This window comes from Corylus avellana, chromosome 5 (assembly GCF_965113065.1).
Source record: "Corylus avellana chromosome 5, dhCorAvel1.hap1.2, whole genome shotgun sequence".
NCBI lineage: Eukaryota > Viridiplantae > Streptophyta > Magnoliopsida > Fagales > Betulaceae > Corylus > Corylus avellana.
The window spans coordinates 22,374,418-22,401,135 of NC_142494.1; the positions used below are offsets into that span (position 1 = coordinate 22,374,418).

Below are 26,718 nucleotides of genomic sequence, written 5' to 3' on the forward strand. Positions count from 1 at the left end.
AATGTTATAGATTTTATATGCGACCTTCTGTTGTAATTGAATTGGGATTTAAGATTCAAGTAAATTTGAATCCCACAATGGTAATCTTCGATCATGTCTAATTAGTGTAAACAATTTTGATTTTTTTTGACGCCCTTGATATCTTGTATTGACAGATCAAATTCATTGATGCCCAAATTCTAGAATTTGGGTGTTTTTATTGTTAGTTTGATTGTATTGTGAGTAGATGGGTTTAGACTTAATTGTTTGATTCATTGTTTATTCTGGTTGCATTTATAGATTTGGTTAATTGTTTACTTGGTGATCTAGCTTTAATGCTAGGGTGTGGTGTAATTTTGTTTTGTGTTAAAAAAAAAAAAAAAAAAAAGGGAAATAAGTAAAGGAGGGCAAACTACTTGAAGTAACATATTATTCTTGAATTTGGACAACTGAAATTCTGTAAAGACAGAAGAAAAGAAAACTACAATTTTGCCCTCAAGATCAAGGAGTACAAAATACTAAGGAAGTGACGGTAAAGATAGGCTAGATAGCACTTTTATTTTGAACGTTGCATGCATGCATATATGCTTTGTAATCATGGGAGAGCTGCAGGTGACTCTGCAGCATATTGTTGCAACTTGGGATTCCAAGGATAGCATAAATCATACTCTTTGGTGCCGTAGTTTAACTGACATGCACCATCAGGTCTGATCTTCCAAAAGCAATCACTGCACCGAGGATGGTCTCTATCGAAGTCGTAAATATCAAACCACTTCAATTCACTATTCTTCCACCGGAAACCACAAAAGTATAGTGAAGTCCCCCAAAAGTTTGGTTTAAAGTCGAATGAAAAGAATCCATTTGGATACTTGATTACATGGACACCAAGGTCTACGTCCCCTGATTTACAGTGAATGGTAAGATTTAAGCCGTCACCTAAATCATTGAAGACTTCGACGCGTACTCGTTTATGTTCCCCGATAGTCTGTCCTGCAACAATATTAAATCCTGTCATAGACAACAAAAGCAACATTAGTAACAACATGACATTTTTGTTGAACGAGATCATGTTGTTAATTTGTTTGTAAACTATTTATGCTTAGTGTGTGAAAATTGGTGTTCCGCATGGATGTCATTTTATAGGCCAGATTAGGAGCAGTCCCTGCACGTTCTTTGAATCTTTAGCATTAATCTGGACACATGTAGTATCTGATAGGTTTGTTTTTCAATGACATAAATATCATTGCTAACTCCACCTTCTATATATTATAATTCAAAAGAGGGAAAAATAGTAAATCTTCATTGTATACATGATAAAGTGTTATTATGAGTCCCTTTTCTCTTTGGGGTAAAATTTTTTAAAGAAAAAGCTGCCTTGGCCACTAGAGATAGCCATTTAATGCAGCATATATGCAGCTTATTAATTGATGTGCCCATGAGATGTGTACCTGGCCGAGGAATGCTACAATGCATTCAAGGAACCGTTTACTCACCATCTCTTCACTTGCATTTTAATTTTTTTTTTTTTTTTTGGTTGGTAGAATGCAAAAAAAGCATTCCTCATACCTGGCCCAAACATGCATAATACCTGGCAATTTTATGGCTACAGCTGAGATTATATAATTTCTCCAAGGATAATGCAAAATAGTGACGTCATCTATTTGGGACATTATTTAGTAATTTTAAATATTTAACCTTTGTTTTATTCTCATTATATTGGACAGATATGACCACGCCTATTATTTATTTATTTATTTTCAATAAAAGTTGATTTAAGGGTTGATAAACGCGGTCATATCAATCCAAAGTGATGTGAGTTAAGTATGTAGGATTACTTTTTACCAAATCATTTATAATTTAGCGTAAATGCTCAACAAATCGACAGAAAAAGATATATAGAGTAATGCTAGAAAGTATATTTCTATTCTACAATTATCTCATAATACTGATGTAGCAGTCCAAACTAATATTTTGATCAATACTTGTTAAAAAAAATAAAAATTAAAGGTTGTTTGGAACTACCACATCAATATTATGGTATAGTTATGTGATAAAAATATGGTATATAAGACTACTTAAAAATATATTCAAGTAGACGTCTTTCGGGTCTTACAGAAGTTTTTTACTCTTTTATTTTAGCGCAAAATATTTCTACCCTAGTTTATGTTCAGTTGAGTCTTTTGGTTGATGAAGTTCACATTTATTTTCTTAGAAAATTTTGTAGAGTGCTCGTAAGGGAACTACAGCTAGCTTTTATTACAAACCCTTTACAAACTGAAGTGACTATCCATAATTGATAAAATAATTAAGCAAAAAATTTGACTTGTCAATTTAATTAGTTTGTGACCCGCTAACTTGTCAACCATATATATACTCTTAATCATTTCACAAATTATGGACTAGTCACATCAATTTTTATGAGAATTTTAGTAAAAGTTGTAATTCACCTAACATATTCTAATGGGAAATGCTAGACATACTACCAATTTCACTTCAATTTTTCTACAAACTTATGTAACAATTCAAAAAATGTAATCTTTAAGTTGCTAATATGGGAAAGATCATTTAAGAGCAACATAAATATGTAAAGAGCATGTTGTAAATTTTGTAGTGCTTTTGTATCATGTACATGCATGCATGTCTTGTCAGCAGAAATGCAAATCCAATTCTAGTAAGGGTGTAATGGATGAAATCTTAGCATTGATCAATAAAGTTGGATCTTGGATGCTACATAATTTATGTGGTTTATAATAGATTATAATGTTACTATTTGGAATTCATTCAATATAATGAAATACTAACAAAAATCAAGAATCCAAGCCCTATAAATAATCTACAGCAATTTTTAGTTCCTTGCTTGCAACATTTAGAGAGCTTTGGAAACAGCTTATCAACATAGGGCTTTGTCCATCATATTCAGTTCCCTCTGAAGTGATCTGAACTAAGAATCTTCTCCCTCAAGTATCCTCTCTCTTGCTTTTATTGCCTGCAACATCCACATAAATCCAACTAAGTATAGGAAACTGGTTCAGTTTTAACAAGTTGAAAATAAAGTGCACAGAAGGGGAAAATTTTTTTCTTTTTTGAGCTAAAAAACCTGCTTTTGCCAATTGTTGAAACAGGTTCTGAGAGCAAGCAGAGTACGTTGGACAGTAGATCCTGTCACTAATCCATTCCAAAGGCGTTTGCCTCCTAAGTGTAAAACGAAAGCCAAGACAGCACCTATTGGAGTCCCAACCAGATAATGTGCACCAAGATTGACATAGGTTCCTATATGCTGCAACCCACTTCCTCTAGCAACTCCTGATGCATTGTAGAGAAATAAGTTTATGGTATTAGAATAAATCTTATAGACTTTAAGTGCCCACATGTCAAATATATTATATTTGTATAGTGTATTATATTAATAGAGTAGTTATTAAACTAAAACTTTTAGGTAATTATGAAAGGTTGTCTCTTTTAGTGTTTCATTTAAAGTAATGTCTTTTAACAGAAGGAAGCAACTATTGATTATGGATTAGGGTCTTGATCTATCTATAAATTAGCATGTAATTCTCCAGAGACGTCACCATATTGGAGAGTGACGTGTGACTTTCCACACGTCACCAATTGGTGACATGTGCAAAATCGGCAGGTCACCAAATCCAATTCTAGACCGGTGGATTAGTGCCCCGTGACCCATGTCACTAATGACATGTCATCATCCCATTAGTGACGTGTTTGGCCATTGACACGTCACAAATGCAAGTCACTAAAACTGTTTTTTTTTTTTTTTTTTTTTTGTAGTGTCTATTTGTCACAACTTTAGCAAGAGAAAAAGATAGGCCAAAAACTCTATCTATCACTTCCCATTTAGACATATTGGTGAGGGTTCTAAGATTCTAAAAATTCACAAACGTTTAATCTTGGTTCTTCAATTTAAGTATTTAATCAACAATGACCGGATACAAGTGTTATTGTTATTCTAAACTATATATATGCTTAGTGTGTGAAAATTGGTGTTCCACATGCATGTCATTTTATAGGCCATAGTACGTGCAGTCCCTGCACATTCTTTACATTTAGTATCTGATAGGTTCGTTTTTCACTGGCATATGTATCATTGCTAACTCCACTTTCTATATATTATAATTCAAAAGAGGGAAAATAGTAAATCTTCATTATATACATGATAAGGTATTATTATGAGTCCCTTTTCTCTTTGGGGTAAGCTGCTTTGGCCACTAGAGATAGCCATTTAATGCAGCATATATGCAACTTATTCATTGATGGGCCCATGATATGTGTACCTGGCCGAAACATGCATAATACCTGTCAATTTTATGGCTACAGCTGAGATGACATAATTAATTTCTCCAAGACTCCAAGGATAATGCAAAATAGTGACGTCCTCTTCTTTGGGATATTATCTAATAATTTTAAATATTCAATTTTCGTTTTATTTTCAATATTATATTGGATGGATGTGACCACACCTATTATTTATTTATTTATTTTCAATAAAAGTTTATTCAAAAGTTGATAAACGGCGTCATATCAATCTAATGTGATGTGTGTTGAGCATATAACATTATTTTGTACCAAATCATTTATTATTTAGTGTAAATGCTCAAAAAATTGACAGAAAAAGATGGAGTAATGTTAAAAAATATTTTTTTATTTTACAATTATTTCATAATACTAATGTGGCCGTCCAAACTAATATTTCGGTCAATGCTTGTTAAAAAATAAAAAATAAAATTAAGTTTGTTTGAGAATACTATATCAATATTATGAGATAATTATAATCATAATTATAAGATAAAAATATGGTATATCAAATTACTCAAAAAGATATTCCAGTAGACGCCTTTCCAGTCTTACCAAAGTTTTTTACTCTTTTGTTTTAGCGCAAAATATTTCTACCCTAGTTTATGTTCAGTTGAATCTTTTGGCTGATGAAGTTCACATTTATTTTTTTTAGAAAATTTTGTAGAGTGCTTGCAAGGGAACTCTACAGCTTTTACTACAAAAGTACAAATCCCATACAAATTAAAGTGGCTATCCATAATTGATAAAATAATTAAGCAAAAAATTTGAGTACTTGTCAATTTAATTAGTTTGTGACCCGCTAACTTGTCAACCATATATATACTCTTAATCATTTCACAAAATTATGGACTAGCCACATCAATTGTAAGAAAATTTTAGTAAAAGTTGTAATACACTAAACATATTCGAATTAAAATGCTAAAGATACTACCAATTTCACTGCAATTTTTCTACAAACTAATGTAACAATTAAAAAAAATTTAATCTTTAAGTTGCTAATATGGCAACATATATCAATATGTAAAGAGCATGTTGTAAATTTTGTAGTGCTTTTGTATCATGTACATGCATGTCTTGTCAGCAGAAATGCAAATCCAGCTCTAATATAAGGGTGTAATGGGTGGACTCTTAATTAGCATTGATCAATAAAGTTGGATCTTGGATACTACATAATTTATGTTACTCTTTGGAACTCATTCGATATAAAGAAATACTAACAGAAATCAGGAATCCAAGCCCTATAAATAAATAATCTACAGCAATTTTTAGTTTGTTGCTTGCTACATTTAGAGAACTTTGGAAACAGCTAATGGACATAGGGCTTTGTCCATCATATTCAGTTCCCTCTGAGTCTGAAGTGATCTGAACTAAGAATCACCTCCCTCGAGTATCCTCTCTCTTGCTTTTATTGCCTGCAACATCCACATAAATCTAATAAGTATTAGAAAATGGTTCAGTCTAACAATTAAGTTGAAAATAAAGTGCAGAGAAGGGTGAATTTTTTTTCTTTTTTTAGCTAAAAACCTGCTTTTGCCAATTGTTGAAACAGGTTCTGAGAGCAAGCAGAGTAGCTTGGACAGTAGATCCTGTCACTAGTCCAATCCAAAGCCCTTTGCCTCCTAAGTGTAAAACGAAACCCAAGACAACACCTATTGGAGTCCCAACCAGATAATATGCACCAAGATTGACATAGGCTCCTATATGCTGCAACCCAATTCCTCTAGCAACTCCTGATGCATTAATTGTAGAAAAATAAGATTATGGTATTAGAATAAATCTTCTATAAAGAGACTTTAAGTGGCCCACATGTCACATATAGAGTTTAACTTCAATGTGAATGGGATGCAAAGGAGATTGACACATAGGAAAAATGCACAAAATTATCATACAGCCTAAAACACTAGATTTTTCCTTATTTCTTCTTCTTCCTTCCATTTCTTCTTCTCTCCCATTTCTTCCTTCCTGTCGACTACTCCTCTCCCCTTTCTTCGTCTTTCTTCTTCTTCCTTCTTCTGAAACGCTAGCCTTGACCCATGGCTAGGTCACGGCAGCGGCTTGATGGTGATCCCTTTAGAATGATAAAATCCCTAAAGGGTTAACCTTCCCCTCTAAGATTTAGTTTTGAATCAAAAAATTAAGTTTTAAGGCATTAGAATCGATTTTTTAGGTTGCTTTTGAGTTTTCCAATTATTTTCCGGTGGGTCTCGCGGCCCACAGCGTGGGTCTGCTGGGTTCGGCGGCCAAGGGTATTTTTTGTATTTTTTTCACTTTGATTTGCTATGTTTGTTCTTATTTGGTTTTCTATAATTTTCTTAAATGGATGAGGTGTCACAAGGTGGTTGGTTGCTGCAAAATACCACTTTTGCAGCCCATCCGCATGGTAGGGGCTCTCCACATATATTATATTTGTATGGTGTATTATATTAATATAGTACTTATTAAACTAAAATTTTCTAGTAATTAAAATACAAATAACTATTAAGATGAAAGCTTGTCTCTTTTAGTGTTTCATTTAAACTAATGTCTTTTAACATAAGGAAGCAACTATTGATTATGGATTAGGGTCTTGATTTATCTATAAATTAATATGTGATTCTCCATTCGTGACAACTTTAACGTAAGAAAAAGATAAGTCAAAAACTCTATCTGTTACTTCTCATTTAGACATATTGTGAGGGTTTAAAGATTCTAAAAATTCACAAACGTTCAATCTTGATTTTTCTATTCAAGTATTTAACAATGGCCAGAGGTAGCTGTTATTGTGGTTCTCTTTTATGTTTATATGTTATTTTTCTCAACAAAATCTCTCATATGGACCTATATATGACTTCTGTATAGGCTGACACATTTATGTATTTTGAAGGAAGATATTGACATTAGGATTACCAGGAAAATATTCTAGAAAGAATATTAAATATTATATCTTCAATTGATAGAAGTTAATCTAAAGTTCTGCTCCAAAACACACAACTCTGTATCTCTCGTTGACAGTATCTCAAACCTCCTATATATATATGAGAGATGTGAGAATGTTACCTGAAAAAACAGCTTGTAAACTATCCATAATAATCGAGAGACAAATCCAAGGCCCCATATCTGCAACATGGTCCACAATTTCCTTCTCTTTGCTGAAGGCATATCCCAAAACATTGCGGCAAAAGAAGAGAATCATGCTTACAGTAACCATCTCTGCAATTGATACAAGTATTATGGCCTTGACAGCCACTTTAGCTGCCTGTGGATTCCCAGCTCCCAACTCATTTGAAACCCGAGTACTACAGAATGATTAATTGATGCATTCTTTCAAGACAATTGCTCATCATGCATAGACAGATATGTGCTTTAGAAACAGGTTATAGAGCCAACCTTGCAGTGGCACCAAATGCGTATGCCACGTAGTAGTGCAAATAAGTAATTGTAAAGCTGCATAAAATGAGACATTTGAAGCATCCTGTTAAACATTTCCAAGAATACTTGAGCAGAGAAAAATAACACTTCAAAAAGAAAAATAGTGGAGAAAAGAAGCATATACCATATCGAAAGAACTGAAGTCTCCGTTTTTGGATTTGGTAAAAGCCCCGAAAGCAAAATGAGACCCTCAAATGACCACCATTCAAGACTATAAAGATTGGGAGATAAAATATCAGAGACCGAAAACAGTAGCCTAAAAGCTGCGGAACATGATCCTCTCAATTTCATTTGAACTCGAAAATATTCAGTTAATTATATTGGAGCAATACTATTTGTATATATCCCTCAATAATATCAAGTTAGCTATATTAAAGAGGTATTTTGTCTTTTTACTCGGGACAAAAATACTAATCCAATATAATTAACTAGATATTATCCGGTTCAAATACATGAAGAGGATTCTAATTCAAAAACTGCATACTACTAGAATAAAGAGGAAACTTTACTGTTTCGTCACTTTTGCAATCGAACCGTTAAAGTTTAAAAGGTTGCAATGTCAAATTCTCATGTTTAAAAATTTTGTAATGTCATACATCTGTTAAGATTTAACCAAGAACGCCAAAATACCCCTTTTTTATTAAAAAAATAAATAAATAAATAAAAAGACAATTGAAAATTTTTCTTAAATCTTAACAGTTGTATTAAGTTCTTAAAACATAGAAACTCTGGCATTATAACTTTTAAAAGTATGATCGTAAAAGCGTGAAATTTCCTGAGAATAAAACAAAGGAAATTACCAAACCATGCCGGCAGAAGGAACAGCAAACCGAAAGAACTCCCTCATGCTGAAGAAGACATCCTTTGAGAACAGGGCACGAGTCTTTTCACAAGCAGAAGAGAACTTCATGTATAACCCAAGCAACAAGACATTCAACCAATACGAGAAACTAATGGCTAATGCTGCACCAACACTCCCTAAATTTACCTTAAAAACAAGAGCCCAACAGAGGGGTATGTGGAAACATAGAGTTGCACATGAAGTGAAGAGCATTGGGAGGATGATGCTCTGAGTCTGGAAGTAGCGAGTGAGCGGTTGAAGAATGTCGAATGAAAAGAGGACAGGGATGAGACAGAGAGAGTATTTGTACGCTATATGTGAGATTGAATGATCTTGGCCTATGAGGATTAGTAGCTTGTCGGTGAAGAGCCAGAGGAGAGATATTGGGATACAAACCAGAAGAAGAGAAATGATGGCGGTGTAAGTATAGATTCCAAGCTTTTCATATTGCTCTGCCCCGTAAGCTTGTCCACATAGAGTCTCTAAAGCACCAGCCATCCCACACTGCTTAGAACAAGTGATCACCAAATTTGAGTTAAATATTTCTCCTAAAGATTTAATTAGGAGAAATTGTACTTATCTCTAAACTACTAAGTATATTTTTAGTGGCTCCCTAAATTTTAAAATTTTGCAATGTGGGGTTCTAATCTGTCCGCCCTTTTAGTTACCTTTCTATTAGGATTTTCTCGTAAATCTTAAAATACCCAATTTATAAAATAAAGAAAATATTAAACTAAAAAAGGGGAAATGCAAAAAAAAAAAAAAAAAAAAAAAAGGTATAATCGTACTTTTAGAAATTTTATGGCATAGAACAAATAATTTACCGGATGGGGATCCCCGGCCAACAATTTTTTTAAAATTATAGATTCTCGAGTCACATAATTTAGGTTATTTTTAGGCAACGAAACGCTTGAAAAATGCTATCTATTAAAAAGGTGGTATGTTATAGAGGTAACCAAAAAGAATTTTCCTTTCAAAAGGCTTCCTCTTCACTTTTGCAGAGACACTTCTATTTCATAAAATCAAAATATAATTTTTTGCCCAAAGCTTTTACAACATAGAGAACCAAAACCTAATGAAAATATACTCAATTTTCAACTTAAACATACCACAATTTTAATATGTAATATTTTTCAAGCATTTCAATGCCTAAAGACGACCAAACTTGTGTTTTTAAAAATTTACTATTTTTAAAAAATTGTAGAGAATCCTAATCATACTATAGCCATTTAAGTTGACAAAAAAATAAACAGTAAAAGGTTGTTGAAAGGGTTAAGATCAGAATTCATATTGAAATTTTTAAAAGTTTAGTGAGATATTGAAAAATGCATGCTTGTTACTTTATAGCTAGCTAGGTAACATGCACAGATCATAAGCAAGCAGTGTACGTGATGCATGTGTTTTTGAATCAACCATATGACATATATATATGAACGGGATCGGAAAAGGAAACATTAATTAAGGAGTTTACAAGGAGACTGAAGCCGGTTACAGTGGTGAAAGAGGTGGCGATACAGAGCCCGGAAAGCGAGAGCTGATCCAGGTGTCCCACCATCATCACGGAAACAACCTGTAACAGATACTGCGAAACCGTGACAGCAACCATTGGCGCCGCCACATAGCTCACCATCTTTACCTCTTTCGCAACTGCGCTCCACTTCCCACCTCCCATTTTCCTACCTTCTAACTTCTAAGACAGGCGGTGCATATATACATGCGTCTTCAAATATGGTATATCTTACTAAAACGGTGTCGATGAGCTATGGTCTCAGATCAGCTGCATGCCTCCACCTGCCGAAGCAAAAGGAAGGAAACGAACGGATGAATTTGCCAATTTGACGGCACGTATGGATGGTGCTCACAAACAAGGCCGACAAGTGGTTGGTCTGACAGTTAAAGCTAGCGGAGAATATATAATAGACCATGAGCATATTTGAGATTGTTTTTGAGAAATAGAGCTTTTTAAGTTTTTTTTTTTATTATTATTATTTTTTTTTTTTTTTTGCTAAAACTTTATTTTTAAACTTTTACCAAATGTGTGTTTTGACCATTTTTAGCATTTTTAGACTCTTGAAAGCGCTTTTAATTATTTTTACTAAACAAGTACTTTTTTCTTCAAATAGACTTTTTGAGTATTAAACGCACTTTTAGACCCCTCAAACACACATCCAAACAAGCCTTGCATACTCTTTCTTTGTTTTATTGATGAGAAATACTATTTAGGGCGTGTTTGGGTGTATGTTTAAGGGGTATAAAAGTGTGTTTAACACTTAAAAAATCCATTTCAAGAAAAAAAGTACATGTTTGGTAAAAAAAAAAAATTGAAAACACTTTTATGGGTCTAAAAAGCCAAAAAATTGTCAAACGCACTTTTTGTTAAAAAACGTGTTTTAACTTAAAAACTCTATTTCTCAAAAACAATGTCAAACAGGCTCTTAGTAAAATGTTTTATGTAGAATAGTTATATAATTGAGATGACATTACAATGAAAATTAACAAATTAGCTTTGAAAAGTATTGATAGCCCTTGAATCTCCTTAATTTGTAGATCTTCTATCTCCTCAATCATCCTTAGACAACTTATTGATTTAGAATCAAGTGACTCTCGGAGGCTATCAATAGAGGTGGTGAGAGACACATAGCTCTCACCTTCAATTGGCGTCTTGATCATGTCTTATACATTCAAAAACATCAATTTCATGACAGCAGTGGTCAATGATCTCACCCAAGAGGTTAATCCAAACAAAAAGAATCTTGCTCTAATACTAATTGAAAAATTATGTTTAAATCCCAATTAAGCACTCACCTAGAGGGGGTAAATAGGTGAAGTGCAGCAATATTGGCAATTTAAAAATTATGCAGTACAGTAAAAAAAGAAAATATCCAACTAATGAAAAGATAGATCAATCAATCACACTTCAACACACAATTTTGATGACAAAGTGGAAATTCTTTCAAGAATATCTAAAAGGTAAAACTAATTTGGGGCAGCTAAATCCAAAAAACCAATCACTAAAAAGATTTTAGTTGTACTAGCCAATCACACCTATAACTATTTGTAATGGACTAGATATGTACGTGTACCAAACAAACAAAATAGTTTCAGAACCTTTTGGGCAATTTTTCTTCTTGATCTCCTTTATCAATACACCGGTAAACTTCAATTGTTGTTGATGATGAATATGTGCTTTGATCAACTCTAAGACAATACACAATTCAGCACACAGCATAAGTATTCTCTTGGCTCACAAATAAAAAGGCTTAGCACTCAATGAAGTAGCTCTAATGTGAATTATGCTCTAGCTCTGCTTAGCTTATTAAAAATCGTGCCTACTAAGTCCTTTTCTAGATTTGAGAGAATCAACTTTAAAACTTAAAGTCAGTTTAGGTTTTCTATGGCAGCATCCAAACAGGTAAGTGGGGCATTCGGACAATTTCAGGGTTACATGCCTTTTAACCCTTGAGCTATTCGAACATTTGCAGACGCCATTGTAGACGAGAGTTACTACTTCTCCAAATCGTCCGAACGTGTGAACACTCCAACTGTCGAAACTTTTGTTTCTTCAAAACATCTGGACATGTACCAATGAGACGAAACATATTATCTGACTAATTCATCTAAACACTTGCAAACAAAACAACAAACGGAGCCTTAACAATCTGTCCAAACATTTGGGACGAGCTTGCAAACGAAGCACTTTTCACTTAACTGAATTTCTTGAAGACTTTTTGGCTTTGTTTGGCAAGGCCTTTCTTTTTCCTTTGTTACTGTTCATTACCATTTCTCAAAAAACTCAACATCAAAACATTATAACTTTTTACACTTTTTATATCACATCATTCACTTTTTATTATTATTTAAATAAAAAAATCACGGTTACAAAACAAAATTTTTTCACTTTTCCATATTATTTTTTCACTTTTTAATACTAAACATTCTTAATTTTTTTTTTCACATCAACTACAGTGTCTAAGGAAAAGCTTTGCCAAACAAAACCGAATCAGCTCTAATTCTAAATTCAAATCTATCCTACCACAAAGTACCATTGACTAGTGAATTAACAGTAAACTCCCCATTGTCAAACAAGTTTTTTTCCCCTATTGCCTATTGGGGGTATGTCAAGCAAGTATTTTGTTCGCAAAAACAAAGATCTGGGAGGTTGTACGGGTATGTATATTTTGTTGCTACGGTCAATTACCGGCTGCCGCCACCACTACCAATTAAACGCGCAAACCGTACTTGTGTACGATGTGGGGCGGTGCCAGTGCAATCAAACTGGAAAGGTGTCTGTTAATCAAGGTTGTTGGTGACAAATGACTTGATGGAAGACAGTCTCATGAGTTGAAGCTTAGCTTGATCCAGCTGTTTTTCAATCCTACGTACGATTGACCACAACAGTTGAATGAAGCAAACAAGCTAGTCTTTTCTTTCTTATCTTTTCTTTTCTCTTGAGCGGCCAATCCACGCACACGTTTGCTCCATATCAACCTATTATTATTTCCAAAATCCATTATTTTCTTTCCATCAATCTATCGGTGAGATTACTTTTTCTTTTATCATTCAACCCCCCATCAAAATAAAATATTATTAACAACCCGGTTTTTCTTCTTGACAATGTTTGACAATTGTGAGTTTTACATTTTTCACATCAAATGTTCAAGTCATGTTCAACATAGCGTGTATATATATATATAAGATATGTGTGTCTCCATGCACGTGCGTGAGTGTGAGTATGTCGGGGCCTTCTGAAAATGAGAATGTGTTCACTGTTTTCTACTCCTAAAAACAAAGCACGCTAATTGAGGAATATGTTGTCCTCCCGTCAGGGTTTCTATTCTTTATGCTCTTTTTTTTTTTAACATAAATGATTTTATTAAAAGAATATAGGTGATTTTTTGAAGTAATTCTATAGATGTTAATGTTATTTTCTTTTTCTAAAAGTGGTCTCTTTCAAGTCGTTTCTACTTTGACTAAACGCACGATAGCCCTTGAACACCCAGAGAAATTAACAAAGAAAAACGTGCGCCCTTTGAGCATTTTGGGCGGTGCTTTTTTGATAGAAATATTTGGATCAGGTTGAATGGGTCAAGAGCATCGATATCAACCTTTGAACTGTTTCTAATCTTTTCTGCTGCGTTCATACCTTCAGAATTCTAATTTCTTCACATTTAATATATAAAAATGATTTGTTTTCAAAGAAACCCTTTCGGTTTTGCAACACTTGATGGCTTTACGTACACGTTTCTATGAATAACCATAAACTTAATTAAATAATTAATAATCTTTGTTAATTAATAAACCTAGTACCATAATTATTGATCATCATCTACTCGATCGATCTATAATTCTTCAACAAAAAAAATAAATAAATATTTTCAGTGGATCTACGTTACATGTATATTATACTGTATAAGGTCATGCAGAAAACATGGAAATGGGCAAAATTAAAAAAAAAAAAAAAAAAATCCACTAACTACGATTCTACCTGCTATATATATTTTATGAAGAGAAAATGGAAATTCTAGACGGAGAATAGTCAGTGGGCCCACCTTCTATCTTCTGTAAACCGCGTTATGAAATAGGAAACCGGTCTCATTAATAGACATCAACGATTATGGGCAAGCGAAAAGATTTCAGGTGGCCCACCGGTGAAAAAATAATTTAAAATTTCGTGTGATTTCAATAAATATAATTAGATTTTTTTTTTCTCAATCTTGTAATCTCTACAGTTTATTTTAAGAAAATATTGATTAGGATTTGATTCCTATGCACTTTAATTAAGAAAATATTAATTACATGTGATTTCCTATAAAATTATCAATCAGGCAAAACTTAAATAATTATATATTGAAAACTAGAATAGAAAAATAAAGAAAACCTAGTAAATTACAAATTAATTAGCAGCAAACATGTGGCCTGTATAAACGTGCGCATGCTCGCATTGACAGCATCTTCCCACTTACGTAAACTACTTGGAAGCTTACTTGGAAGCTCCTCTCACTGCATTCACATCAATAATTATCACATCTCCATCTCCCTCTTTATATATATATATATATATATATATATATACATATACATATATTGACGATTGCTTCACACTCTTCTTGACTGTCGAAAGTTCTCTCTAGCTCTCACTAAAAAAACAATTCAGCAATCTCTCACAAAATCCACAAGGATGGAAGAAGCATGTATGCAAAATTTGAATGCTCAGAAGTATAAGGGTGTTCGCAAGCGAAAATGGGGCAAATGGGTTTCTGAAATTCGTGAGCCGGGGAAGAAAACCAGAATATGGTTAGGGAGCTACGAAGCGCCCGAAATGGCAGCCGCGGCCTACGATGTGGCGGCATTGCACCTGAGAGGACGCGGGGCGCGCCTCAACTTCCCTGAGCTACTTGACAGCATGCCGCGGCCGAAGAGCTCAAGGGCCGAGGACGTGCAGTTGGCGGCGCAAGAGGCAGCATTGCGGCTTCGAAGGCCGGGACCGGCGTCGGTAGACGAGGGAAGCTCAGGGGGTAATGTCGTACCGGTTAGGGTGGGGCTCTCGCCGAGCCAAATTCAGGCCATAAATGAGTCGCCTATGGATTCACCGAGGATGTGGATGGAGTTGGCAATGGGAGCACTTTTGTTGGAGGAGAGTGATGATATGGTTTTGTTTGATAACGATGTTGATCATTTGAGCGAGTGGGAAGAAGTGCAATATGAGTCAATTTGGGACTCCTAGGTAACATATATACATAGGACAAGAAATAATCAGTAATTATAAAAGGTAAAAACCTCAATTTCATCAAAAAAAAGATTAAGAAAACTAACAAATAATAATTATAATATATATAATAGCTAGCTTTAAACTAATTCTTTTAACTCATTTACTCCTCTATAAGCTTATTCATTCAAGGAGGAGAATGGGGTTCAAGTTTAAGCTTCTTGATGTGCAACCTTTTAAGGTACACGCAGAATGTTTTTCTGGTTGAGAGATAAAGAGAGGGAAAATTATGAAGGGTTTGTACTCTTGAAGCATAAAGTTAGGGGAAATTCCTGTTGCTCTGGCACTCTCACATGGTACTAGAGGTTTTTCAGCTGTGGGTTCTTTTTCTTTCTTCCCCATTGCAGTCCTGTGCTACTATCTGTACGTGGAGCTGTCAAAAGAGTAATTATGCAATTTGTTTTAATATTTTTGTAAAAGAAGTGGTTTGCATTTAATGATCTATCAGAGCATTTGTACTTCATTCCATATCTGCAGATTGGCTTGTCTGCTTCAACAACTTCTCTTAATTATGATCACCTACTGGCAATCATATGTATATTTATTGATAAATATCATATTCCAAAAAATATGAGATAATATTCCATCTTTCATTTAATCACAATCCAAAAATCAATCTTATCCCCGCATGCCAGGAATCAATTCTGATCGATTGGGACCATTCAAAAACAAAAGCCACCGACTCAATCCCTTGTACGTGACCACCAAAATTAAGACATGCGGCATGGAGGCCCATATTATTTTGTCCATTATTGTGAATTATGTTGATTGAGTTTAGGACCATGTGTACCTCGTGGGGCTATATTTTTCTAGTACGTACTATGTACAATTGTTTTTTCCTTTTGTTAAAAAATAATAATAAATAAATAAATATATAGTAATTACTTTTTGTCCCCCATAAACTACAGAGTTGACATTTTTTTTCTTGAACTACCAACTATAACACCTGACCCCATCAAACTATCATCTTATAACAAAAAACTCTATTCCGTCAGTCAAAAGGGTTAAAATTGACGGTCAACGGTTATGTACAAGTCATGTGCTATTTTACTTTTTTTTTCCACTTTTGCCCTCATTTTAAATTGTTTTCATGTGTTGGATTAGGGTTTAGGAGGGTATAAGCGTAGGCAAAAGTGGAAGAAAAAAATTAAAATGGCATATAACTTGCACATGACCATTAACGGTCAATTTTAACCCTTTTGACGGAATGAGGCTTTTTGTCATAAGATGGTAGTTTGATGGGGTCAAATGTCGTAGTTGGTAGTTCATGAGGAAAAATGTCACGACACTGTAGTTCATAGAGACAAAAAGTAATTACCCCTAAAAAAAATTAGGGAAAAGTCTCAATACCCAATTTACAATGTCCCTCTTAAATTTTCAATTGCAACAATATCTTTTTCAAACTACTAAAAATTGTCAATGTCCTTCTGATGATGAAAATACCCTTAATACAAATAATAATAATAATAATAATAATAATAATAAAATTAATTAATTAATTTAAAAAAAAAAAAAAAAAAAAAAAAAAAAAGCCTTTAGGGTCTTTTTGGCTTGCCTTGGGAGACATCGGCAATTTTTTGTTAGTTTGGGAAGAATATTGTCTCAATTGAAAATTTGGAAAATATTTTGTAAATTAGATGGTAGTTTGAGGAGATATATGAACTTTTTCTAAAAAATTAAATAGTAATTTTCCCAAATATAAGCATAAATTATTGGGTAGAAATTTCATTTGATTGGATTATATTATAAATAAAATAATGGTACTTTATTTTTTTATTTTTTTAATCCAGCTTTATATTGAGTTGGACTTTGACTCGCCGCCCAAATCTTGATTGGGGGCCTACTGGCGATGACTTTAGGTGAAAATTGTAAGTCATTAATTGGTCTATCTCACCTAGTCATTATCTTCCTTAAGCAAAGGCTAATCAAGGCAGGGGGTTCTCAGAAAGTCCCAAGATGAACCTTTTCCCTGGCGTGCATAAATGTGTTTAGAATTAATACAAATTTTGCACATGCTTTGTAGCAAGAGCCAATAGCTGTCACCCACAAACTCTAACCAACCACTCATGACTCATGGGGGGTGAAAAATTCTAATGCGTGGTTGCTTACCTTGAGTTGACAAGACAACCATGGATTAAAGTAAACATGTTATACAATAACTTAGTCAAGCCATGCTGATTCATGGTCTTTTTCAATAGGATTAAAGTAAACATGTTATATATACAACAACTTAGTCAAGCCATGCTGATTCATGGTCTTTTTCAATAGGATCCGAGCCTAGCAACTTTTAAGAGTATTTACATTTTTTTTTTTTTTTTTTAAAAGAGATACAAACACAAACGGAGCAAAAACAACAAGAAACAAAACTAACAGGGGTAGATCCTTCCCACTACAAATGGAAAAAGGGGGGTAATGGAATAAGTGAGTGGAAATGCAGCCGGAGTGAGCTCTAACTGCGGCCCAATAAGCCATATGACAGACATAAAAGTTTGTACTTCTGTGAACTTTTCTTTCCTTCCAAAAGAAAGATGGGGAATCATAGCAATGGAATTGGCAATAATGTTCTCAATTTTTCAATCTTGAACCAGGCACGATGTTAGAGCGTCATGATGACTGTAAGAGAGTCACCTTTCAAAATAAAATTTGAGATGTTGAGACAGATAGTCAAAGAGTCTGCAAAAGACATGGCCAAAGCCTCCCCATTAGACAAAAAGTTATTTTTGACTAATGATAAAAAATAAATAAATAAAAAAACTTCACATTCAACTAACAAAAAATATCAATATAAAATATATATTGTTGACCCACAATGCTTAAGAATGTTGGCACTTTAACAGCTAAACAAATCTTTAACTATTTTGACTATTAGAATGTAAAGTTCTTTGGAAAAAAAAAAAAAAAAAAAAACAGAACTAGTCAAAATAATATTTTAGTTATTTGGGCCAGCCCGAATGCCACCCTTAGTTCTCATTTTTTAATCAAGTGGGATGTGAGATGGTTTGGGTCATTGTCACTCAAACCTCCCTATCAGTTTAAAACTTCAAATGGCTTGGACCAAAACTATTGGGCCAAGCCCCAACCCTCCAATCTCTTATTGCAAGCCTTTTTTCTCTCCCTCTGAAAATAATGTTGGCTAATTTACTGGCAGTCTTCACTCCTCCTATAAGCCTTCTGAAATTTTCTCAGTTTGTCATTTGTCCTTTTATTTTTGAATACGTAAGAAAAATTACAGTTTACCCCTTAAAGTTGACAGTATTTTTCAATTCGAACACTAAAGTTTTAATTTTTACAATCCACTCCCCAAAGTTCTAAATTTTTGCAATTTGACTAATTGTATCCAAAACTTCCCATATTACCCCTAATTTTTATTTTATTTATTTTTTATAAAAAATTTTAAAAAAATTTGGGGTGTTTGCAGACCCAGATTTATTTATTTTTTCATAAAAAATAAAAAAAATAATAAAAATTAGGGGCAATATGGGAATTTTGGGATAATATTGGTCGAATTGAAAAAAATTGAAACTTTGTGGGGGTAGATTGCAAAAATTAAAACTTTAGTGTTCGAATTGAAAAACGGTGTCAACTTTGATGAGATAAACTGTAATTTTTCCTTATACTTATTATTACGTTTTAAGACTAATGCTACACACTACACCCACCCCAATACACCTCTTTTTTATGGAAAAAGATCTGCTCGATTTTAAATTCTCTCAATTTCCTTTATTTAAAGGTAATGCATTTAGTGCACTACTATCATTCAATTTTTTGGACAACATTACCATTTAAAATGCACTAAATTGAAAAAATAGAGAAAATTTGAAATGGAGAAAATAATAATAATAATTTAATTGCCAAATCAAACCCCTATGAGACAAGGGTGAAATAGGGGGGTTAACTCATGTTTTAAACCCAACATCTCTTTAAAAATAGAAGAACTATTACTTGGACAATTATTAGGATTTTGGTAAAATAAAATAGGATTTTGGCTCTCATGTGATCATACTAAATATCTAAGTAAACACTTTCATAGACCAACTCATACTTTATTTTCAGTAAATAAATTCGATCACTGTAAATATGTAAACTATCTAGTGTTATCCAGATGCTTTTTTTTTATTGGCATCAATAAATATAATTATGAATAGAAGTACGAATAGTAGAGGTTTTGTTTTTTTTTTTTGGTTTTGTTTTGTTTTGTGTGGCAGGACCTAATGAATCTAGATTCCTGATGATAATGATATTTTGTTACTAACTTTTGATGATCCCACGCTCGTATCACGTGGGCCTTTATGGGAGGCCCATCTTATTAACCTACTCCCTCCACGTGGGCACATACCCACCATTGACAGAGTTCGAAAAAGTAAACGAAAATACTAATAAATAAATAAACTCGAAAAAAATAAATAAATAAATCAGCCTTCTTATAATATAATAAGAGGTGGCATTTCCTGTAATAAACTAGACGAAGTAGGGGTCAAACTATAGCCAAGGACATTTGCGGCCAGAAAGCAAGCGGGCAACGTGGCGGCTGTAGGACCTAGATGCAAAGAAAAGTGGTTGTGAAGCATCGCACCAAAGCCACGTCAGTAACCGTAGAGGAGGTTTGGCTGCTGTTGCTTCCCCTTTCTCAGTCTCCACCATCTTCTTCTCTTCTCACTGTCACAAGCAGAGCAGTATATAATAACCATTAATCTTCTCTGTCTCCACCATTTTCTTCTCTTCCCTAACCTCTAAGAAAGTATGATTATCAAGCGGTAACTCTTTACGTATTTCTGTTGGACATTTTGGGATCTGGAAGCTTCTGTGCTTGAATCTCTGGTTTGGGGAGTAACCGGAAAATGGCGACGGATACCGATCATCATCATCATTATCACCATCATGACCAGAGCTACTGTAGCAACAACTGGTCAAGGTCTGAGATACTATCAGAGACGGAACAGCCTCAGGTACACTCTTAACACTCCTCTTTTCACCTCCTTTTTTTCTTGATAATCATGGCCCCTTGCTTTCTTTTCTTTTCTAAGACTATCAAACACTGGTCCATCCAATCACCTTTGCTTCTTTTTCTTTTTTTCTTTTTCGGAATGTCCATGGCATTTAAACATTGTTTAGAATTTAGAGTAACGCTAGGGGTACAGACAAAGCTTACTACAATTTCGTTACCAATTTTGTCGTGACTATATATTTGTGGTGGTGACAAATTTCACCACTATTTACGCTCTCCATGCACGAAGCTCGTCGGAAGAGTTTATTGGTGTTCTACTTCATAGAGTAGGGTTTGACACCAACCTGATTGGTGTCGGAATTGATTTATTCCGACTTTCGACCTGACAATGGGCAACCTCCGCTGGAATTCAGTGACCGCTAGGCTCAAACAGACAGAGAGAGTGAGGAGGCAGAGCGGCTAGGGTTTCTTTATATATATATATATATATATATATATATATATATATATATATATATATATAGGGTGTGTCGGGTCGGTTTGTCCTAATTCTAGCAACCCTATTCCGACTTTCGACCCAACATTGGTCGGAAATGTAATAGGGCTTTGTATCACTGAGACAACCCCTGTGGAAGGCCAACTGATCAGGTTGGCTCAGGTGCGAGCGGGTCGAGTGGGGGATGGGTTTCTGAACAGCCCTATGTAGAGTTCTTGAAATTTCAACTGATATGTAAGATTTTTCCATTTGAGCATTTATAAATATATTCTTAATTTTTTAATTCATTTTTACCACATGCGGTAAAATGTTGAGTTGGATTATTGTAAATGCTAATGTGGTAAAATCGCAACAATTTAATTTGAAATTGAACTGTTCAAAACTCTCTATCTATGGATGCCTGCATTCAACAGTTCTCGCTTTACTAATTTCCAAGAATTTTTGGATTTGTGTTCTTTTTCTTTTCCGTATTTGGGTATCTCGCTTGTATACTCTATGTACTCGGGTCGCATCCCTTTGTGCTTTCTAATAAGATTGAATTACTTATCAAATAACAATTGCCTAGGTGCCTCATACTCCTCTAATCCTATAAGACAAAAGCATCAAGAAGGGCAGAATTGTTGTAGGATGTGTATTAATATCATTGTAATGCAAAATGAAAAGTAGTGGGAGGGTTTCCAACATGAATTATGATCTGCTTTTCCAAATGCTTGCTCTTTGGGACCACTTTTGTCAGATTCATAATTGGACAAATCTTCGGAATAATGTTTCCCTGCAGATCCCTGTTGCTGGGGTCAGTTGTAATAGCAAGAAAGTTTCTGGATTGGTATCAGATGTTGAAGCTAAGTTAGCTTCTACTGTTGTTGCGATGTTTAGTCAACCAAAAAACTTTTCAGTCAACTGTTTTGTTTTGTTTGTTTTAATGTAAAATGTTTTTTACTATTTTCGGGTGTTTAGTTGCACCTGGAAAACCTGATCAACCATAAAAGATATTTTAAAAATAACCCATCATCACTAATTGTATACAAATAGCAACAACTTATCATTTTTTTTTTTTTACAAAATTAAAATAATTGGCAATGAACAACACATCGTCGCTAAAACTCATTCAACTCCATATAGAGGATGGTTTGGGGTGGATGTGGGAATTGGGGTTTTCCATTGGGATGAGGAGATATTGGAGTTGACTTAATTGGTGGTGGTGGTGGAAAGTCTGAGGTATTAGTAGAGGTGAACGAATCCTTTCAATAGGTGATCTACTTGTTGAGTCATCTGGTACTGGTGATTTCAAATTTGTATGGAAGCCAATTTTGGCGATGGTTCACATGGTTTTAGCATTGCTGGAAATGGCTTAGAAAAATTGAAAACCAAGGGGGTATCATTAGAAAGGACTCAAATAATAAGGGGATGTAAGTGTACCTTAGCCCTTTTTTAATGTCCACCTTTTCTTGTTCTCTAGCTTTTAGAGTCTAAAGACTTTAAGTTATAGATTGGATTTCCAGATGGTCCAAAGAATCTTAAAAATAAATGTGTTTAAGATGTTTCTCGTGCTTTCCTGGGTTTTGTAATTAACATTACTGCTGTATGATTTTGTTATTTTATCGAATTACACTTGATAAGCAGGTTTTATCCATCTCCGATATTTTGGATCATGGTTCAATATCATTTGGAAGATTTGCTGTGGAGTCACTTGCATGGGAAAAGTGGTCGGTTTTCTCCCACAACAGATGTCAGGAGGAGCTGGAGAAGTTCAAGGCCCCTGGATTTGTCGCTCAAAAGAAGGCATACTTTGAAGAATATTACAAAAGAGTTAGAGCTATGAAGGCATTACAAGCGGAACAGCAACAATCCACCCATCCCGATTCTTGCCTAGTTGCAATAAGTAACACCACAGAAGTGGAAAATGCTGTTGATGCTGATTTGATGAAAGAGGAAAAGAAGCCAATCAATGGCAGTGAACTGAAGATCTTAGAGAATGATGTGGCTGGTAACCCGGACTCATCTGAGGGAGGCATTCTGGATAGATCAAAAGAAACTATCAAAGAAGAATTAAGTTTCTGTGATAATGACAATGACAGGGCTAGCATGGCAGGTGAAACCAGTATCTCCTTATCTGCCATAGATCCCAAACATTCTGTAAAAGAGACTTCCTCTTCGTCAACTTCATCAGTCAATGAAACTACCCACCGTGACTGTCCTGTCTCTGTCACAGCCAAGCATGATACTAACAAGCAAAAGAAACAAGCACCTATTCTAAAGGCTAAGGTAAAATATTGATTTCTAGTTTATTTGTCTCATTCCCCTAACCCAAGCTATAAAAAATCATCTCTTTGTGAAGAGTTTCTCACTTTGCTATGTGGACTATTTACCAGTGATCCCTTTTAGTGGGTAGTTGGTTGAATTAATCTATAGAACTGAAGATGTCATAATATTGACCTTGGAGGTCATTGCACTATTTGTATGTATCGTAAAGTTGCAAGGTGGTTGCCGGTTGCTGATCCTTAAATTGAGGGTCTCTTATTCTTCAGTTCTTTTAAATTGTATAGAGAAAGATTGGAAAGGGGATAACAAGTCTGGAAAATGCTGCGGATAAAATGATGTAAGATGCCAAGTTTAACAATCTCATAATCATATGAACAACTGCCCAAAAGAAAAATTTCCTTGTGTGTTTAGACCCAATTAACAATGATAGTTGTTATAGTGCTGTACGTACTGTTATGTTAATTTGGGACTCTCGTGCTGCATCAAGCATATGGCTCCATTAATATCTCTGTTGCACTTGTGGTTACGTTGCCAAAGTTTGCATTATCAATGTGCATTAGATGAATGATTTTCTGTCACTCAGTTTTTAGTTGTTATTTCTACCAGGCGAGAGTTTCTTCTAGTGAAAACAAAACACAGTTGGACTGTGGAATTGCAAAAGGCGCCGTTAAGCCATCTGAGAAGCCGAAACTATCTCTTCATAATAATATTACTGGCAAGAAAGATAACAGTCTTGTTTCAAGCAAAAGGACACCTAAGACTAGAAATTTTAATTCAAACTATGTTTCCTCACATAGACAACATACTGAAGTATGCTCTAGCGCCAGTGTTCTGCACAATTCCTTGGCAAGGGACAGGTCAGTGACATCTCCTATTAGCATAGCTGGTGAGGTAAAGGCAAATTCAGCTACCAAAGGGTTGTTAGACAATGTGCCGACAAATCTACCTCGTCATGCACGAGCCTATCAGGTAGACATCTTGGTCATTTTCATATTGGAGCTTCAGTTAGCTTCTGTACTGATGGTTTCTCCTACGGGTCACCTATTTATGCAGAGCACCGTCAAGGAGACTGCTGTTTCTGGCGGTTTGAGAAAGAAGGCTCTAGATAACAGGAGGTCTGGTTTCACTGATAAAAAAAACTTAATACTTCTGTCTCCCTCCCTTCCCCTCTCTCTCTCTCTCTCTCTCTCTCTCTCCCCAAAACCTTCCTCACAAATTGGAATTGTTAACTTGGATTATTTTCAGGAGCTTTGGTGGAGATGGTATAAAGCCTCTAGAGCCTAGTGAATGCCAAATAAGACCCAAGGGTCAAGTGACTAAGAACCAGAGACCAAAAGTCAAGTAATGCGTTATATCATACACTTGTTTTCCTTAGATATTATCACCACCATTTTTTTTTATCGATTGTTATTGTTTGTGATATTCTAATGGTTTGAAATACAAAAGGTCTATGAACCTTCCTGTTCAGAATAGCTTAAATCAAAACCATGGAGTTGAATTTGGGCAAAGGAGTTATGTCAAAGGACCACAGAAAAAGGTAACTCCAAACCAGATATGATTTGGTTATGCATGCTTGCTTTTGCATATGTTGGTTTCTACATTTTTAAGAAATGTTCGTTTATATAACTTGGTCCCTTTAGGAAGCTTGAACCATTGAATTAAGAATCATCCTAATTGCTGTCTTCTGTTAGCCTGAACACAATGAAATGGTCAAATTATCATACATTTTACTAGGAATCCAAGGATCTCAGAAGACTCTGGTTGTGAGGATTGCATTTACAAAGTTAATGCATGAAGTAGCATTTTAAATTATTTCATTATGTATCCATGATGTCTTAATCATTACTAGGCTACTAGCTATATGTAAGGTCTCCAATTTTTTAAGTTGGGTACCCTTTTTTAATTTTGCCAAGTTCGCTTTCTTATCTATTGTGAGTAATTTAGCTAGGGACTTTGTATGACTGAGAGCCTGTTATGCTTCCATCACCTGGACCACACAAGCAGCCTACCATGGCGTCAATAGAATGAGTTTGAACAATTGAGATGGTTCCTGGTAGAATTTTAGGCTCATTACTGGCATGGGCGTTGAAATGTAGCTTCATGATCTGATAGGTTGATAGTAGCTATCATAGTTTTTATTATTATATTTGAGTATAACTGAATCTCTGAGACTAATACCTAAGCAGTGACTATTTTATGAAACCAATTATTTCTGTTATGTTTGGTTAGAAGAGATTTGCTTTGATGATGAATCCCCTTCTGTTTGTTATTATATAAACGGAGTTTCAGAATTAAGTGAGCAGATTATGTATGGATTTTCTACGTGTGCAGGAAGAACTGAGAAGCAATGCTGAACTTGGAAAAGAACCAAAATCTGCCTCATCTAACTTGTCCAGTATTCACAAGAGCCCGAATCCAAAACTGGCATCTAAGGTCATATATCTTTCTCAATTTTTATTGTGTGCATATGGTTTAGAAATTACTGCAGCGTATTAGGACGTGATTTTATTCCTCAATAAAATATAATAATGAAATTGTATTTGGTTGACCTTAATAATGTAATATGAAATTGTATCATCATATATCCATGTTGTCTCCAAATTCCCCAATTTTCTTTTTCTCATTCTTTCTCATGAATAACTAAAGCATCATGAAAACTATGTGATCGACAATTTCAGATTCCATTACCGCAGTCTGCAGACCTGAGACATGCACGAAGAGAACCAAGGTACAACATGCTCTGTTTTACTTTCAATTACAATTCCCCTACTAGTTCCTAAACTGAAATTATCTACTTGCTAAATTTGAGCATCCAATCAACAAGATCATGATTTTCTTTGGATATACATGCTTGCATGTGTGCAAGATTTTGTCACCTCATGGCTTTTTTGGCTGTTATCGGAGTAGGCACAGATCGGTAAGTGTATGCATTGTGATTATGACTTGTGGCTTGCTTGCAATGCAGTCCCATGATGCCAAGTTGGCGGTGAAAGTGAAACTGAAGGGTGGTCGGGAATTATCATAGCCCGCTGATTTTTTGGTAAGTCTATGCAATCGAAGTTATCTGCGCAAGATTTATGAATTCAGGCAACAAGTTGCAAACAGGCACAAATTTCAGATACAAAAAATTGCAATACCTCAAAATGAGAGGCTGAAGAGGGGTAATTCAAGCATCTGAGATGCGTATTTCTAGAAGTGGATACAAAAATGTAATCTTTAGGATGGGAGGTTCATGCTTGTTTGGATCAGTATCCAATGCTGTCATTGACTTCAGATGATAGACCTAAAGTTTTAGAAAGTTGATTCTTATTCCAAAATAAAAAGAGGCCGCAAGCATGTCTAAGCTTCTGGAAGCCCCTTATCTATGTTGAGAGTTAATGCAAAGCCCACTCTTTGTCTTATTATGTATTCCTTCTTTTTTTCTTTTAATTTTCTGTTCATTTTTTCTTTCTAGTTTAAACCAAGAAGGCTGGTTGTCAATAGCGTGATAGTCCCACCGAATTCTATTTGTTTTTATTTTCATGATTGGTTCGGAATAACACATGTTTTAGACTTTGGACCATCAAGATGGGAATAACTATGAATAGTTATTGAAATGGTTATTTCTCTAAAAAAAATGGTTAGTGTAATAGCTCTAAAAATCATATCAAATCATATGACTAAACTGATAGTTCTCTCTTTCTGCCTGTGACTTGAAAATAGAATCATAA

At 34.6% G+C, this 26,718-nt stretch overlaps 3 protein-coding genes and 1 pseudogene across 3 annotated transcripts; 2 read left to right on the forward strand and 2 right to left on the reverse strand.

The window, feature by feature from the left end:
- Positions 1–574: 574 nt before the first annotated feature.
- LOC132182047 (S-protein homolog 5 pseudogene) lies at positions 575–1,649 on the reverse strand (annotated as a pseudogene).
- A 1,271-nt stretch (positions 1,650–2,920) lies between these two features.
- Positions 2,921–10,211, reverse strand: LOC132182048 (protein DETOXIFICATION 14-like). The gene is made up of 7 exons (XM_059595257.2): positions 10,011–10,211; positions 8,499–9,043; positions 7,823–7,909; positions 7,657–7,713; positions 7,327–7,565; positions 5,815–6,020; positions 2,921–2,965 (listed from the first exon to the last, which is right to left on the reverse strand). The coding sequence occupies exons 1-7, from the start codon at positions 10,209–10,211 to the stop codon at positions 2,921–2,923; spliced, it is 1,380 nt and encodes a 459-aa protein (XP_059451240.2).
- Positions 10,212–14,662: 4,451 nt separating this feature from the next.
- LOC132183172 (ethylene-responsive transcription factor ERF022-like) lies at positions 14,663–15,263 on the forward strand. Its single transcript, XM_059596572.2, has one exon. The coding sequence runs from the start codon at positions 14,718–14,720 to the stop codon at positions 15,261–15,263; it is 546 nt and encodes a 181-aa protein (XP_059452555.1). The 5' UTR covers positions 14,663–14,717.
- Positions 15,264–19,885: 4,622 nt separating this feature from the next.
- Positions 19,886–26,367, forward strand: LOC132180817 (uncharacterized). The gene is made up of 9 exons (XM_059593784.2): positions 19,886–20,251; positions 22,370–23,011; positions 23,615–23,977; positions 24,062–24,123; positions 24,254–24,349; positions 24,455–24,545; positions 25,340–25,441; positions 25,687–25,736; positions 25,974–26,367. The coding sequence occupies exons 1-9, from the start codon at positions 20,144–20,146 to the stop codon at positions 25,996–25,998; spliced, it is 1,539 nt and encodes a 512-aa protein (XP_059449767.2). The 5' UTR covers positions 19,886–20,143; the 3' UTR covers positions 25,999–26,367.
- The last annotated feature ends 351 nt before the right edge of the window (positions 26,368–26,718 follow it).

Bases quoted from the DNA above. Each gene is read 5' to 3' on its own strand.
- LOC132180817 (XM_059593784.2), top strand. From the start codon at position 20,144: ATGGCGACGGATACCGATCATCATCATCATTATCACCATCATGACCAG. The intron at 23,012-23,614 runs GTAAAATATTGA...TATTTCTACCAG, and splicing joins CACCTATTCTAAAGGCTAAG to GCGAGAGTTTCTTCTAGTGA. The intron at 24,350-24,454 runs GTAATGCGTTAT...GAAATACAAAAG, and splicing joins AACCAGAGACCAAAAGTCAA to GTCTATGAACCTTCCTGTTC.
- LOC132182048 (XM_059595257.2), bottom strand. From the start codon at position 10,211: ATGGGAGGTGGGAAGTGGAGCGCAGTTGCGAAAGAGGTAAAGATGGTG. The intron at 9,044-10,010 runs GTAAACTCCTTA...TGTTCTAAGCAG, and splicing joins TAACCGGCTTCAGTCTCCTT to TGTGGGATGGCTGGTGCTTT. The intron at 2,966-5,814 runs GTTTTTAGCTAA...TGGATGTTGCAG, and splicing joins TCAACAATTGGCAAAAGCAG to GCAATAAAAGCAAGAGAGAG.
- LOC132183172 (XM_059596572.2), top strand. From the start codon at position 14,718: ATGGAAGAAGCATGTATGCAAAATTTGAATGCTCAGAAGTATAAGGGT.